The sequence below is a fragment of the Lepus europaeus genome, chromosome 2, assembly GCF_033115175.1.
Source record: "Lepus europaeus isolate LE1 chromosome 2, mLepTim1.pri, whole genome shotgun sequence".
In the NCBI taxonomy this organism is placed as follows: domain Eukaryota; kingdom Metazoa; phylum Chordata; class Mammalia; order Lagomorpha; family Leporidae; genus Lepus; species Lepus europaeus.
Window position 1 is genome coordinate 93374030 of NC_084828.1, and position 17635 is coordinate 93391664.

The 17635-nt window shown below is 40.5% G+C and overlaps 1 protein-coding gene across 2 annotated transcripts in view; it reads left to right on the top strand.

Moving 5' to 3' along the window:
* Nucleotides 1-17635, top strand: part of YEATS2 (YEATS domain containing 2) — a 127549-nt gene that overhangs the window by 36800 nt on the left and 73114 nt on the right. For both annotated transcript variants that reach the window (XM_062210413.1, XM_062210402.1), the window contains exons 7-9: nt 4378-4539; nt 12390-12501; nt 17531-17575. In XM_062210413.1, the coding sequence (XP_062066397.1) occupies nt 4378-4539; nt 12390-12501; nt 17531-17575 (319 nt within the window). The remainder of the gene's footprint in view (nt 1-4377; nt 4540-12389; nt 12502-17530; nt 17576-17635) is intronic.

Sequence of the window (17635 nt, forward strand, 5' to 3'; positions counted from 1 at the left end):
AGCCCCAAGGGATTTAGGCATCTTAACCAGAATCTTCACCACCAGGTCAAATGCCTGCCCTGCTACATGAGCATATAAAAAAATTGCACATCAGTTAACCAAGGTTTCTCTTATATATGCATATGAAGCATTACACGTGACAGTCACAAAAGAAACTTTTAAGTTCATAAGAGGTATTTATGAAAATTAATTCCACAGTGAGAAATAAAGTAAGCTCACCAAGTATCAAGAGAATTTTTTTCCATAATTTATTTATTTGAGAGGCAGAGTTACAGGCAGATGGATGGAGAGACAGAAAGATCTTCCATTTGCTGATCCACTTCCCAGATGGCTGCAATGGCTGGAGCTGAGCTGATCTGAAGCTGGGAGCCAGGAACTTCCCCTTGGGCCATCTTCCACCTCTCTCTCAGGCCCCAAGCAGACAGCTGGATCGGGAGAGGAGCAGCCAGGACATGAACCAGTGCCCATACAGAAAGCTGGCACCACAGATGGAGACTTAACTTACTGTGCTACTATGCTGGCCCCTATCAGAGGACTTATATTAGGCAGATTATTTTTTTCTGACTGTAGTGCAGTAAAGTCAGAAATCAATGACAAGAAGATGTGACTATAGATGCTGCACTGTTAGAGGTAAGAAGAAACTATGGACATCTTAACACTGCTGCATTTGAAAATCAGATGAAATGGATAAATTCCTAGAAAAATACAGCATAATCAGAATGACTCAAGAAAGGAAAAACTGAAGAGTCTTAGAATGTCTCAAGTAAGTTAACATTCCCACCACAAAGCCAAAACAGGAGGCCTAGACTTCCTTACAAGTTGAGTAGACAGGTAATTCCAATTGTATGTAAAATCTTGTGGAAAAAAAGAGACAGCATTTGTCAATGTATGTTATGACAGCAGTTTAACTTTGTTAACAAGATCAGACAGTGAGTTTCCATGAAAGGACATTAATACTCTTAGATGCAAAAATACTGAACAAAATAATTAGCAAGCTGAATTTAGTAGCTGTATAGAAATGATAAAACATTTAGAGGTGCAAGTTTGAGCTAATATTAAAAAATTATAAATATAATTAACCTCATTAGCAAATTAAAGGAGGAAAATAGGATTACTTCAAAAGATACGGAAGCGACATCTGACAAAACTTAACATCCATTTATCATGTTTCTTGACATACTAGGAATTTAGTTCAGATAAAAAATATCTTCAAAAAACCTACCTCAAATATCATACTCGGTGATAAACTATTAAGAAGCCTTCCCTTTAGGATCAGAGACACGACAAGAGATGTCTGGCATTACTGCTAGTATTCAGCCTTCCACTTGGAGATGCTGAGGTGGTTAGATGTTTTAAAAGCATGAGAATTAGAAAAGAAGCAAATGCCATAACAGTTGTCGTTATGATTAACAGTATGATTGTGTACATTGAACACAAACAATTTTTGTATTTTTTTTTTCATTTTTTAATTATTTGAAGGAGTTAGACAGAAAGATCTTCCTTCCGTTGGTTCACCCTGCAAATGGCCGCTACGACCAGAACTATGCCGATCTGAAGCCAGGAGCCAGGTGCTTCCTCCTGGTCTCCCATGCAGGTGCAGGGGCCCAAGCACTTGGGCCATCCTTCACTGCCCTTCCCGGGCCACAGCAGAGAGCTAGACTGGAAGAAGAGCAACCGGGACTAGAACCTGGTGCCCATATGGGATGCCAGTGCTGCAGGCAGAGGATTAACCAAGTGAGCCATGGCACCAGCCCCCACAAACAATTTTTGATGAAATTTTAGATTAATAGGTTGGCAAGGTTATTGAATACATTATCAGTACACAAATGTTGATTGTTTCTGTATGACAGCCACAAACTTGAAGGCATGATCTAAATTTTTTTTGAATTTTATTTAAAGACAGATCTGCCATCCACTGGTTCACTTCCCAAATACCTGCAACAACTGAGACCGTGCCAGGCTAACGCCAGGAGCCAGGAACTTAATTTAGTATGTGAACCACTGCCTCTTGCCTCCCCTGGTGTTCACCAGCAGGATGCCAGGTCTAGGAGTGGAGCCAGAACTCCAATCCCCAACTGCTCTGATACAGGATTCAGGCGTTCCAGGTGGCAGCTTAACCACTGTGTCAGACTGCCCTACAAACAGTCTTTTTTAAATTTTTTTTACAGGCAGAGTGGACAGTGAGAGAGAGAGGTCCTCCTTTTTCTGTTGGTTCACCCCACAATGGCCGCTGATCCGAAGCCAGGAGCCAGGTGCTTCTTCCAGTCTCTCATGCGGGTGCAGGACCCAAGCAGTTGGGCCATCCTCCACTGCACTCCTGGGCCACAGCAGAGAGCTGAAGTGGAAGAGGGACAACCGGCGGCACAGAATCCGGCGCCCCAACCGGGACTAAAACCCGGGGTGCCGGTGCTGCAGGTGGAGGATTAGCCCACTGAGCCATGGTGCCAGCCCCTATAAACAGTCTGAAAAGATGCTTTTACTGGGGCTGGCACTGTGGTGCAGCATGTTAAAGCCCCAGCCTGCAATGCCAGCATTTCATGGGCACCAATTCAAGTCCTGTCTGCTCCACTTCCGATCCAGCTCTCTGCTATGGCCTGGGAAAGCAGTAGAAGATGGCCCAAGTCCTTGGGCCCCTACACCCATGTGGGAGCCTGGAAGAAGCTTCTGGCTTCTGGCTTCTGGCTTCTGATCAGCTCAGCTCTGGCCATTGTAGTAGTAATTTGGGAAGTGAACCAGCAGATGAAAGATATTCTCTCTCTACCTCGCTCTCTCTTTCAAATAAATAAAATAAATCTTAAAAAAATAAAGATGCTTTTATTATATAAAGAAAAATGTAAAACATAGAATAAATTAGCTGAAAGACATGGTGGCCTTTCATGAGAACTTATAAAACCTTTGCTAAGGACATGAGAAAACTAAATACAGCAGTGTACCTCATTCATGGAGAGTAAGGCTCAATATTGTAAAGATGTTGCTTCCTCCCAAATTGATCTGTAGGTATTGCAATTAAAATCTCATCAGGGTTCATGAAATTCACAGGCTGGTTCTTACAAGTGAGAACAAAGAGCAAAGAATGGGCAATTAGGCAACTTGGCCCCCTGCATTACTAAGGATAACTGGGCATAGGTATTTAGAAGGCCATGACCACATTTTCTACCAGAATCTAAGAAGGAAGCCTCATACCTTGAAATAAAGACAGGCCCAGGCCGGCGCCGTGGCTTAACAGGCTAATCCTCTGCCTTGCGGCGCCGGCACACCGGGTTCTAGTCCTGGTCGGGGCGCCGGATTCTGTCCCGGTTGCCCCTCTTCCAGGCCAGCTCTCTGCTATGGCCCAGGAAGGCAGTGGAGGATGGCCCAAGTGCTTGGGCCCTGCACCGCATGGGAGACCAGGTGAAGCACCTGGCTCCTGGCTTTGGATCAGCGAGATGCGCCGGCCGCAGCGGCCATTGGAGGGTGAACCAACGGCAAAATGGAAGACCTTTCTCTCTCTCTCTCTCTCTCTCACTATCCACTCTGCCTGTTTAAAAAAAAAAAAAAAGGCCCATAAAGGGGAGGGCTAACCGTATTAGGTTTTTTTGTTTTATTTTTTATTTTATTTTATTTTTTTTAAGATTTATTCATTTATTGGAAAGTCAGAGTTACACAGAGAGAAAGAGAGGCAGAGATGGTTCACTCCCCAACTGGACACACTGGCCAGAGCTGTGCCAATCCAAAGCCAGGAGCTTCTCCCTAGTTTTCCATGTGGGTGCAGGGACCCAAGGACTTGGACCATCTTCTACTGCTTTCCCAGGCCATAGCAGAGAGCTGGATCAGAAGTGGAACAGCCGGGACTCGAACCGGCGCCCATATGGGATGCTGGTACTGCAGGTGGCAGCTTGACCTGCTATGCCATAGTGCAGGCCCCACCATGTTAGTTTTTACCATAATCACAACATAAGGGCATGGCATGATTTATCTGTCATACAACAGGAAACCAATTGCCACCACCTTGGCAGCAGTGAGTAACTGAAAGCTGTAGCACTTTGAAACCTGAGTTAAGTCAACCCAAAGGCCATTTGTTCTGTAACCCAGGGGTAAATACAGGCCCATGTATTTCTACCTCAGGTACCCACTTGGCAGGAAAAATAAGTTGTTGTTTTTTTAAATTTCAGGCTGATAATTAGGGAACAACAAACTAAAGGAGTGCCCCTTAGACCAAAGCAAACAAACCCAAAGTAATAAATCTTTAGAATAGCTAAAATTATTAACTTGCCAAGATTCAGTTTGTTTGGGTAGGTGATATGATTGTTAAATATCACTGGAATTTTAATTTTAAGAGTTAATTGTTTTGTTCGAAGGAAAAAGGGATTCAGATTTCTGTTTTTTTCCCCCCTCTAGGTATATACCTCCAGATAAGAGGGAAGAAAATGACCAGTCAACCCACAAGTGGATGGTGTATGTCCGAGGGTCCCGTAGAGAACCCAGCATTAATCATTTTGTCAAGAAAGTTTGGTTCTTCCTTCATCCCAGCTATAAACCAAATGACCTTGTGGAAGTTAGGTAAGCACACTTGAGAAATTTAACCTAAAAAAGAAAAGGTGTACAGAAGTGGAAGAACAGTTACTTATCTCCAGCACATTCTCTGGAAATTCTTCTGTTAATAATTTACCCAGATTGGTTCTTAGTCATAATACAGTTTTAGCTGGCTTTCTCCTTGTAGATTACTGTCTCACTGAACAGGCACTGCCCCTCCTGCTAATTACCCTACTCATTATATTGGCTGATTCTCCTCCCTCCTGGAAATAGTGAAACTTGCTTACATAGATATGTGTAGAAAATTATACTGCTTTCTCTGAATATCAAAATATAATAAATGTAGAATTCTGACATTATATTCATATTTCATGTGGAAAATTCCCCATGGTCATTCTCAGAAGTAACCCCAATGAGATTTTTTTCTATATATATATAATAAGCTAGTATAGTTGTTTGTTGATGTTTTACAAAGAGGGAATGGTAATGTGCATACTGTTATGAAGCTTGCTCGTGTCATTTAGATGTCTTTGCATCTTTATATAATGTTACATGTCATATATATGCATTCATTGTATGAATGTGCTGTGGAAGTGGTTGTGGTTTATTATGTGAACTCTTAGGTCCTCTGCTCTGTTTGGAGCACTTCTTTCACTCCTGGCTGTCTCCCAAGGATCTCACTGCTTCTGTAGCTTTTTCAAGTGGCAGCTGTTTTTTCCTCCCACACTTTTTGTTCTGTTGGGTCCCCTCTTGTTCATAGTTGTGGCTTCTACACTACTTTTCTCCTTTCTCTCTGAAAAACACCACAGCTGGTTTGAAGTCCTCTGTGACTTGCTGCTTCTCCTTTGTTGTGATTATCCACTCATGTCCCAAGTCCCTTCCCTCTTTCAAAAATGGTTTTAGCATGTGATTAACAGTACTCTTGCCATCATTCTTAAGGACTTCAGAAGAATGCATATAGACAATTCATCCCAAATTCTGTTATCTCAGTTTATTGTTTTTGTCATTTATTTAATGAGTAGGTTATTATGGTGATACACTGTAGAGGAATCCAGCTGAGTAAGGAGAGAAGAGAGTTATGTAAGAGCAGTGGAAGAACGACTAGCTGAATTAGAAATGGTGTTGGAAAGATAGAATTTGGTGGTCAGAAAATGGAACATGGGGCAAGCATTGTGGCGTGGTGGGTTAAGCCTCTGCCTGCAGTGCCTGCATCCCATTTGGGCACCAGTCCCTGCTGCTTCACTTCCAATCCAGCTCCATGCAGATGTGCCTGGGAAGGCAGTGGAGGATGGCCCAAGTGCTTAGGCCTGTGCCTCAACTTGGGAGACCAGGAAGAAGCTCTTGGCTCCTGGCTGTGGCTATTTGAGATGTGAACCAGCAAGTAAAAGATCCCTTCCTTTCTCTTGAACTCTGCCTTTCAAATAAATAAATAAATCTTAAAAAAAAAAAAAGAAAGTAGAACACTTGGAAATGAGGTTTTTATAGGTCTATAGAGAACAATTATCTTTATATGGCTAATAGTATCCCATTTATCATCTGATCTATTCTTTCCCTACATCTAATACACACTAAGTTCCCACATAAACATGGAAATGGTTCTAGACTCTTAATATTTATACTGTTTGATTTGTAGCATATTCTGATACTTCATTGAGTATGTTCCCCTTGTTGTTATTATTTAATATTTTTTTTCTTGGCCATCTTATGTTTTTTTTTCAAATAACTTTAGAATCAAATTTTCAAGTTACAGATTGGAATTGTTCTAGATTAATGATTATCACATTGTTAATGATAGTGTATCTACCCAAGAGAATCAAGTAGCATTCTAGTTTTCCAGTGCAAATGAGATTTTTCTTTCTTTTACTATTTATAAAACTTCTTCATTTTACTAAGAAGTGTGTTGATACCCTGTTTTATTACAATAGTAGAGTTTAATTGAGAAAGGAACATTGTTACTCTTCAGTTTTCAGTGTTGAAAAGACCTTGTCTGTGATCTGGTTTAACTGTATATGTGATGTAGGAATCCTTCGAGAAATGTGCTGTACAGGTACTATTGTTGTTGTACAGTGGATTAAGCTGCTGCTTGCAAGGCTGGCATCCCATAGCAGAGTGCCAGTTCACAGCTCAGCTACTCCACTTCTGATCCAGTTTCCTGCTAATGTGCTTGGAAGCAACGGATGATAGTCCAAGTACTTGGGCACCTGCCACGCATGTGGGAGACTAGGATAAAGTTCCTGGCTTCAGCTTAGACCTGGCTGTTTATGCATTCTGTCTCTCCCTTTCTCTATCACTCTACTTTTCAAACAAATAAATAAATATCTTCTTTTTTAAAAATGTATTTGAAAGGCAGAGTGACAGAAGGATCTTCCACCCATTGGTTCACCTCAAAATGGCTGCAGTGGCCAGGGCTAGGCCAGGCCAAAGCTAGGAGCCAGGAGCTTTATCTTGGTCACCCAGATGGGTGCAGGGACCGAAGTACTTGGCCATCCTCTGCTGCTTTCCCAGGTGCATTAGCAAGGAGCTGGGCTGGAAGTGAAGCAGCCAGGACTTGAATGGGTTGCCCTTTAGGGAGGGGTGCCAGCATCTCAGGCAGCAGCTTTACCTGATATACCACGCCAGCACTAAGTAAATGAATTTTAAAGAATAAAAGAAATGCTGTGTACAACTAGTGCAGCATTCAGCCTCTCCTAGAAAACCACTGATGACCTTGACCTATGTTCTTTGCATGGAATATAGTCCTTTGCATGGCATATAGCCCTTTGCTGCATGAGATATAGCCTTTTTCCCTTTTGAACTTGTACACATTTGGACACACATGCATACCCACACACACACTGTGGGCATTTTTTGAAGGTCTGCTTTTTTAGCCTTCAAGATGTAATTCAGAGTTAATTCTTCAGAAATTCTTCCTTCTCCTACTTTCTTCCACAGGTTAAATTACAGCAAATGATTGTTTACTTGAATGCTTGGAACGTTAACAATATTTTATAGTTTAGCAGTCGTCTAAGTTTAGTTATCTCAACTCCAGGTGAGCAGTATTTTAGTGAGTTTGGTGAAAAATAGATTTAAAAAGTGCTATTTTTATAATATTAATTAAAAATATATTTTTCAATGTCCATAAAAATATATATTTTTCAATGTCCATATCAACAAATTCCCTTAACTGGTAAAAATTAAAGTACATTGTCCCAGAGAAACATTTTTATAATGTGAGTCACTAAAAATGTGTTAACCATATTTTTTATTGATGGTGAATATCTGATTCATAAAAAAGGGATTAAAAAGTCATTGCATAAAGCCCTTAGTACTTAATGATATAAACCAATATCTGTTTTATTTGCCAGTCAAGTAAACTGCTCCCGGGTGTGGCCCAGGCCCACCTAGAAAGCTAACCTAGCTACATGATCTTCAAGCCTGCTAGAAGTCTGGCTAACTGCATGGGCTAGGCTAGGCAGGCAGCCTCACGGGATCGCCCACACAGTCCCTTTTCACATTTCTCTTTCAGTCTATTTATCTGCAGTAGCTTCTGTTAATAGTAAATGAACTTTGTTATGTGAAATTTTTCAGATTGACATTTAAATAGCTCCTGCCAGTTAGTTTCAGTCTGATCCATGCCACTTTGACAGTATGTTATAGACTAGCCACTGTGATGTAACTGATCAGTTAAGTTTTTCATAGCCTTGTGAAACATACCATTACCACACACTTTTCCCAACACAAATCACACTTTATTAACAATAAAGATAGGATTTTAAGTAGTATTTTTAAAGAGGTCCTTGTTTAGAACTCCCTAGAAAAATCACTTGTGGTGGTAAACCATATCTCTATTATTGATACAGGGGATCTGTATAAGTCTTATGATATTAGTTTACATATCTGTCTGTTTACTAGAATTAGAACTTCTTGATGTTTGGAATGTTGTCTTATTTGAATCAGAATGTAACGGTTCTTTGCAGCTAGTAAAATATTTAATTCTGAGTAAATTACTGAGTTTATAAGATGGGCTAACCCATTTGTCCGTGGTTATGTGTGTTCAGAAGATTTTAATTATATTGAGTAGAGATCTAGTGTCCTCTCACTTCTAAATGGTAAAGTTTCATATGCCTTTGACTCCACACAGAATCACAATGCCCTTTCCATGTAGCTGATGTTCAGATACTTAGAAGCAGCTGTTGGCTCTTCTAGTCTTCTGTATGAATTGTACACATTATTTGTCAGTGTACATTTGTGACTTTGTTTTACTGTCTTTTGCTGTCCAGGTTATAGTCCCTGACACACTCCAGTTTATGTGTATTTTTTAAAATATTGTTCTTTTTAGAACTCAATTTGTTATTTTACCAAGTGTCTAATTTGATGAGGGGAGGGCGTTTGGCAAAGCAATTAAGTTATCTTTTGGTATTTCTACATCCCATATCAGAGTGCCTGGTTTAAGTTCTGGCTACAGTGCTTTGAACCAACTTCCTGCTAATGCACACCCTGGGAGGCAGTAGCTGATAACTCAAGTACCTCAATCCCTGCCACTTGTGTGGGAGACTGAGCTTGAATTCCAGACCCCTGACTTGAGCCTGGCTCACTTTTGGATATTGGAGGCATTTGGGGAGTGAACTAGTGGATGGAAGATCTCCATAATTCTCTCTGTTGCTCTCTTTGTGCCTCTCTGATTTGAAATAAAAATGAAAAATAAATAAATAAATAAAAATTGTTAAAAGTGTAGGGGCCAGCATTGTGGCGCAGCAGGTTAGGTGGCTGCCTATGATGCTGGCATCCCATATCAGTGCCAGTTTGAGTCCCAGAAGCTCCACTTCTGATCCAGCTCCTTGCTAATGTGCCTGGAAAAGCAGCAGAATATGGGCATGTACTTGGGCCCCTGCTTCCGTGTGGGAGACCCTGATGGATTTCCAGGCTCTTGGCTTCAGCCTGGCTGTTGTGGTCAATTGGGGAGTGAACCAGTAGATGCAAGATTAATCTCTTGCCCCTCTGTCTCTTCCTCTCTGTAACTCTGCCTTACAAATAAACAAACAGAACTTTTAAAAATATATAAGTAGTTTGGCCGGTGCCACGGCTTACTAGGCTAATCCTCTGCCTTGCGGCGCCGGCACCCCGGGTTCTAGTCCCGGTCGGGGCGCCGGAATCTGTCCCGGTTGCCCCTCTTCCAGGCCAGCTCTCTGCTGTGGCCAGGGAGTGCAGTGGAGGATGGCCCAAGTGCTTGGGCCCTGCACTCCATGGGAGACCAGGCGAAGCACCTGGCTCCCGCCATCGGATCAGCGCGGTGCGCCGGCCGCAGCAGCCATTGGAGGGTGAACCAACGGCAAAGGAAGACCTTTCTCTCTGTCTCTCTCTCTCTCACTGTCCACTCTGCCTGTCAAAAAATTTAAAAAAAAATATATATATATATATATATGTAGTTTGATGAATAGAGTAGAACTTTTGCAGTTGCCTTGAAACTCTGTTAACCATATTTCTAGATCAATGCACAGATATTTCTTTTGCACTCTAAATCTCCTTATCACAGCACATTACTTGATGAAGAACGTCAGTAGATTCTGCTCCCATAGTAGCCTCTTTTTCACATTTGGTTCAGTTGTCATGACTGTCTTTGCCAACGTCCTAAATGCTGAGATTGTCAATTTGACTTTTAGCTGCAAGACTGTCATGAAATGTGTGCTAAGCTCAGGGCTTGATACAGGATCACAAAGAACATGTGGTCCTTTTTAGTGGATTATTCCTGCTCTTGGTGCTTCTGAGACTAGACTGGATTGGGCCCACAGAAAGCATTCTAGTGAGCCTTTTCAAAAAGTTTTTCTGTGTTTTCGTTCAGTTCATATGTATTCAGAAATGTTGTGGGGGTTTGTGCAGCTGTACCACCCAGTAGAAACACACTGTGAGCCATGTATGCTATTTTGGGCTACTTTATTAGATGTCAGGTGGACTTGCTGTGCCCTACACCAGTCCGATAGTCTCTAGTCTTGCTAGAGTGTGTCTAGAGCAGAGCAACTTGGGCAGTAAGACCTGCTGGCAGGGTGATGTGGCCTCACCTGCTGGTGAAAGCACAGCCCCTGAAGCCTCTCACTTGAGTTTGAATCCTGACTCCACTGGTTATTTGTTGTCTGACCTTGGCAAGTTAGTTATTCAGCCTCACTGCTTCAGAGGGGATATGTCATACTGTGGTTGTAAAGCATAGATAAGTTAATAGATAAAAAGGCCTTAGAACAGTGGTGGGTCATAGGAGACACTGCTCAGTATTGCTGCTGCCTGCTGTTAGAAGGAACAGAGGAATTTGTCCTGAAGAGATTAGGGGAGTGTTTTAGTTCTTTTGAAGGTCTTTTATGTGAAGGAAGAATTTATTCTTTGTGATTCTGAATGGCTACCTGGAACCAACAGGAGAGAGATAAAGGAAATCATTTGGTAACAGAGCTGTTCAGAAATGTAATGGAGTCTGAGTTTGTGGTCACTAGGGAATGATTCCCAAAGATTGGCTAGCTATTTGAATTGAGTAGTTGAGTAAGGAGTTGTATCCATTCTGTATTTCTAATAAATGTGTTTTCTTCTTGGTCATTGATATTTCACTTTTTATGAGGAATTTAAAAATAATTCTGTTTAGGGAGGCAGTCTTCTTTGTATGAAATAACATCTTTTGAAGAGTAAGATTTCCACAGATAATGTCATATCTGTTGGTAGGTGTTACATTCCTTGTTTGCTTCCAGAAATACAGTTGAGGAAAAATTTCCTGTTAAAGGATTGCTCTTCCCAGCTTTGTGTGGTTTGTGTCTTCCCTAGCAGTCCATCCTCTCTGCCTGTCCACTGGAGGTTAGCCAGTGTATATAAGTTGAGGAACATACCCAATTTATCATCTCATTGTGAGAAAACTTCAGCAAACAGTGCGATTGAGACATGTTGCACAGTGAGCTTAGATTGTCCACTTAACTTTATTGAAATTTAAATGAACAACCAATAGCTTTCCATTCATTACTCCTCTTCAGACTCCTCCAGCTCATGTTCTTAGACTTTGCCCTTACTGAGTCTGTGTGTTTTTAGTTTTCCAGAACCACATCCCATTGAAAGTAACTTTTTTACTGCAGTCTTTTTATTGTAATAATTCCAAACCAGAGATTCCTAACATTTTCTAAAGGCATTCTGTTTCATCCCCATGTTGAGTACTTAAAGATTTCTCAATTAAATTTCCAAGATTTTTATTACAGAAAAATTTAAACATTTATAAAACAAAATAGTATAATGAACCTTCATTTACCCATCCTAGTCAGTAAGTTTATCAGTATTATTGCATTAATTCCCTCTTTTTCCCCCTTCACAAATTACAATTTGACTGAGACTTTAGTCCAATTAGCATTAATATATATATCCCTCTACCTTAAAATCATAGTCAGCAAAGCAAATGGAGAAAATCATGTTGTGAACAGATTATCTTTAAGTCCTCTTAGCACAGTTTCACATAAATTGTCCCTTTGTGATTGAGCATTTTCATTTGTTTTGTTTTTGCCTCAGTAGGCACAATTTGCAGGTATTGGATAGAGAACATATACTTCACAGGCTGTGTCTGTCGAGTGCCTGTCCAAGAGACTGGCTCTAGAGTGTGACATTCGTCACATCACACTCTGAATTATGAATATACAGGCTAAGTCTCTTCACTTTAAGCATTCAGTATTTAGAAGTGTAATGTAGATTTGAGTCGAATTTTTCTTTCATAATTTTTAGCATGCTAGCAAAATTCACCATGTTGATTTAGCTTCAAATGAGGAAACCTAAATGATTCTCAGAAGGACTTTGAGTTTCTAGTTTATCCATTATGAGAGAGCTTTTCCTCTCTAGCAACAAGAGCATGAACATGGATGAATGTGTTAATATCTGCTTTTCTCTAGAGAGCCTCCTTTTCACCTGACCAGAAGAGGCTGGGGTGAGTTTCCTGTCAGAGTTCAAGTTCACTTTAAGGACAGCCAGAACAAACGGATAGATATCATACATAATCTGAAGGTATTGTAACAATATTGTAGCAATGGCTCTAGAAATGAAATGTCTTTTCTCCACCTATTTAAATTGATAGTGTTAGGCTTCCTGAGAGATGTAGCTAAGGACTCTGGGAGCAGGATAATCTTTTTGAATGTGTCATGCTTTCTACTACAATGGTTCTTTGTCCTCTGGAGAGGGCGTTGTTATACAGCACAGTACAAGAATATATTCTTTAAAAAGATGAGCTAATTGATCATACCATCAGCAGACTTAAATCTTCAATCAGACCTCACCATTAAAGTGGTATTTGGGACTAAGTTGCTGAAATGTTGTTGTTGTTTTTTTTTTAAATCAACTTCCTTTTCTATAAATAAGGCTAATAATAAGCCTTGTTTGTAATCTCATAAGAATAAAAGCTATATATTTATCTCAAAAGGACAAAAGTAGACGTGAAAATGTTTTGGCAACTGTGAAGCACTATGCAAGATGGCAGTGTATTGTAGAAATCCTTCACCGATCTATCCACGTGGCTTATTATGCAGCCATTGTAAATGATATTTTATCAAGTAAATGAAAAGCATAGGATGACACTGTATATGAGGTCAACCATGATTTTTTTTTTAAAAAGAAAAAACACAGAAGAAATATAACACGATGTTGGAGCTGTTTCCCAGGCTCCTTTTTCTGTGTGTGTGCTTTTTGTACCATTTTTATAAAGCTGTGCTATAATAAGTATGTTTAACTTTTATAGTTTGAAGACAGATCATTTTTAATGTTTCCAAGACTCTTTACAGTGGTTTCATGTATATTTTTTCTATATATAATTTTAATATTGTACTTCTTCCAAAGCTCCTTTACTTTGTGATTTTTCATACTGTTCCCATTAATGGCTACCAAAATTAAACTAAATAAAGCTGAGTACATTTGTAGAATTCTCGTTTCATTCCTTTTGTTCCCTCAGCCTTCAGGCATGTGAAATTTACCATTGGAGATAGTCGTGTTTAACTTAATGTTTGAGATATTTTCTAGACCTTATTACCTCAGAGAAGAAATGAAACAAAGTAACGAGCATACAGCCACTTTGTCCAGAGGGGCAGAATACTGTCCCATTAGGAAGGTCTAAAATAGTTTTACTTTCTTTTTATCTTATTTTAAGCATTGCACATACACTTTGTGTTGTACCCAGGCCAGTCCTTATTTCTAAAATAAAGGGAATTGCTTGGATAGTTTGCACCTATTAAGTTGTACACATCACTCAGAGTTCCTGGCTTAAGATTATTGGACATCCAGTGTTTTCAAATGACAGTAAAATATTTCTTGCTGGATTTCTTGGAAAACATACTTTTTTATTTTGTTGTGTATTGGCCTTGAGACCATAAACACCTGTATTGTGTCTATATGGTCTTTATTTGTACTAGAATATAATTTTTTCCTGTTATTTCTGTGAACCCTCAGAACCACCTTTGTTTTAAATATATGTTGAGTTGCAGATCATAATCTTCCTTGAACTCTATCCTTCTCCCTCCCCACTGTTACTAGACTGTTACTCTTCTGTCTCCTGATGGGCATCTGTAACCTCTCTCCTTTCCCCTGTCCATGCTGCCTCACAGTCAAGAGACTCCTCTCGGAAAACTTGATTGAATTCCTGGTGTTCAAGTTCGCACTCTTCTGCCTGCTCTCCAGGGTCTTTTGTGTTTTGATTTAATATTCTCCTCTGAATTATCTTGTACTACTCCCGTGCATGAACATCCTGCTCCAGCCGTGTTGCTCTGTTCGTGTCCTAGAAAAGCCCTGGACCTTCTTCCCTTGTGTCTTTTTATGCTGTTCCCTTTTTCCAGTGTTTATTTGAATTCTTTCCATTCCTCAAGTTTCTGTGTAAGTTTTCCTGGCTGTTTAAGCCTGCAGTGATCTCCATAGCCTGAAAATTGTAATACATAATGATATATATTTGGTACTGAAAATATAACATTAAATACCAAATACTTGGGCCGGCATTGTGATACAGTGGGTTAAACTGCTACCTGGGATGCTAGCATCTTCTGTGGGCACTGGTTTGTGTCCCAGCTGCTTCATGTCCAATCCAGCTCACTGCTAATGCACCTGGGAAAGCAACAAGGATGATGGCCCAGCTACTTGGGCTCCTGCACCCACGTGAGAGACCAGTCTGAAGCTCCTCGCTCCTGATTTCAGTCTTTCCCAGGCTTGGCTATTGTAGCCATTTGGGAAGCAAATCCGCAGATGGAAGATCTCTCTCTCTCTCTCTGTTCCTCTGTCTCTAACTCTGCCTTTCAAATGAATCAATAAATCTTTATAAAAATGTTAAAAACTGTCAAGTGTTAAAGTTAGATAAATTTAGTTTCCGGGGGCCAGCGCTGTGGCTCACTAGGTTAGTCCTCCACCTGCAGCACCGGCATCCCATATGGGTGCCGGGTTCTAGTCCCGGTTGCTCCTCTTCCAGTCCAGCTCTCTGCTATGGCCTGGGAAGGCAGTGGAGGATGGCCCATGTGCTTGGGCACCTGCACCCACATGGGAGACCGGGAAGAGGCACCTGGTTCCTGGCTTCACATTGGCTTAGCTCCAGCCGTAGCGGCCATTTGGAGGGGTGAACCAAAGGAGGGAAGACCTTTCTCTCTGTCTCTCTCTCTCACTGCCTCTGTCAAATAAATTAATTAATTAATAAAATTAAAAATTTAGTTTCCAAAATGTGGGCAATTCTCCTATCCTCCATCCCTTGACAAGTAATCACTTAACTTTTGCTTAACAATCACTGTGGAGCACAGCACTTTCCAAGATAACACATTGACCCATTTTATAAATAAATTTTTATAAGGTTCTTTCATAAATTTACCTATAACTGCTCTTTAAAAAAAAAAAAACAAAAACAAAAAACCTTAATCCCATTTGTCCTAGTTGATTTCTAAAATAATATAGAACAAGATTTTGTTTTATAGGAACCCTAAAAATGGTAATTTTCATGTCTCTCCTTACGTCTTTTCTGCTCCTGACAAAACCTATTCCTGTAGCAAGCATTGCTTGTGTGCTCTCTCTTCATTACTATGACCAAAATACCTGAGAGAAACTTTTAAGGAAGGACTTTGGTTTATTATTTTGGAAATTGACCGTCTTGATTGGGTGGCCGGTTAGTCTGGCCTCTGAGGCTGACGGTGGTGGGGCACATGCAGGGGAACATGGTGAAGCAGGAAGCAGAGAGAGAAGGAACTCACTGTTCCCTCTGTGTGGTCTCAGTTTATAAAGCCACCGTGAGTCTTCACGGGGCCACACCCTAACATCGTAGTCCAATCCAGTCACTTCCCAGAGCCCCACGTTTGGACAACATAGTTGGCTCAAGCCTCCACCCTAAATTCATCCAACATTAACGTTAATCTATTAACTGTTAACTAAGACTTTGGGATTTAAATGTCTGCATGAGGTTGTGGAGCTGCATTCTGTTTATTTTTTTTAACTTTTATTTAATAAATGCAAATTTCAAAAGTACCATTTTTGGATTTAGTGGTTTCCCCACATAACCACCCTCCCACCTGCAAACCATCTTGCTCCCTACTCCTACATCCATCTCCTACTCCCTCTCCCATCCCATTCTTCATTAAGATTCATACATTCTGTTTAAAATATAACACTATTTTTTCCAGTTCTCACTGTTTTGATAATATTCCTCTTAAAATTTGGTTTGAAGAATGGAACCTGCTGGTACAAGCTAGCAGTATAATTTCTGAGCCCTGAAGAATATGAAAACTTCAGATCCATGGAAATTCACCACCCCTGCAAGATTTAATTTTTTGAAAGGCAGAGAGACAGATCTTCCACATGTTGGTTCACTCCCCCAAATGGTCGCAACAGCCAGTGCTGGGCCAGGCCAAAGCTGGAACCAGGACTCGCATCTTGGTTTCCTACATGGGTGGTAGAGGCCTAAGTACTGCCTTCCGAGGCACATTAGCAGGGAGCTGAATCAGAAACAGCAAGGGGGACTCAGACTGCCACTCTGATATGGGATGCCAGTGTGGCAAGCAGTGGCTAAACCTGCTGCACCACAGTGCCTATCCTAGAATTCCTTTTTAACAAAATGATAGGATATAAGTTATTTTAAAAAATAGGAATAAGAATTTAGCCTCTTTCTATATAAACTTATTTGTATTAATATTCTATGAGTTTATTCTCCTTTCCTCAAAAACAAATCATTCATGCTAAAATAAAGGAATTACACTTACACTACACCTACCTAAATATTTTTTCAAAAAACTTAGTAATGATTACTTTGTATATTTGTATAACCTATCATTTAAAACATTTTCCTACAGTTTTTGTTAAGCATCATCTAAGTGGCTGCATAGAGCTTCAGAAACTGAAGACCCTGGTTTACTTAAGCACTCCTGCTACTGCACATTTACACTGTGTACAGTTTGTGGGTATAGATGAGGCTGCTGCAGCAAATGTCTTTTGGTGTAAAACTTACTCCGTTTCTAGATTTTCCTTAGGATAGGTTTCTAGAAGTATATGATTTATAATGGGGCCGGCACTGTGTAAAGCCCTGGCCTGCAGTGCCTGCATCCCATACGGGTGCCGTTTCTAGTCCTGGCTGCTCCACTTCTGATCCAGCTCTCTGCTATGGCCTGGGAAAGCAGTAAAAGATGGCCCAAGTCCTTGGGTCCCTGTACCTGTGTGGGAGACCTGGAAGAAGCTCTTGGCTCCTGGCTTTGGATTGATGCAACTCCGGCCATTGTGGCCATCTGGGGAGTGAACCAGTGAATGGAAGACTCTCTGTCTCTACCTTTCTCTCCAACTCTGTCTTTCAAGTGAATAAAATAAATCTTAAAAAAAAAAAGTATATGATTTATATTAAAATAAACAACTCTGTGTAGGGCTGTTATTAACTCAATGCTTTACCTCAGAAAATGGAGGATTTCTGTTGAAATGATGAATTGATAACCCACATCATGCAGTGTGAATATTTGTGGTGAGAGGTGTTTAAATGAGGTGATGTACTGCGATTACAGGGCAGCACAATGACATTCAACATTCTCCTTTGTTTTAATAGCTGGATAGAACTTACACTGGCTTGCAGACTCTGGGAGCAGAGACGGTAAGTATTTTTCCTATAATATTATTTGAGAACAAGTAGGATGAAAATTGATCATTATTT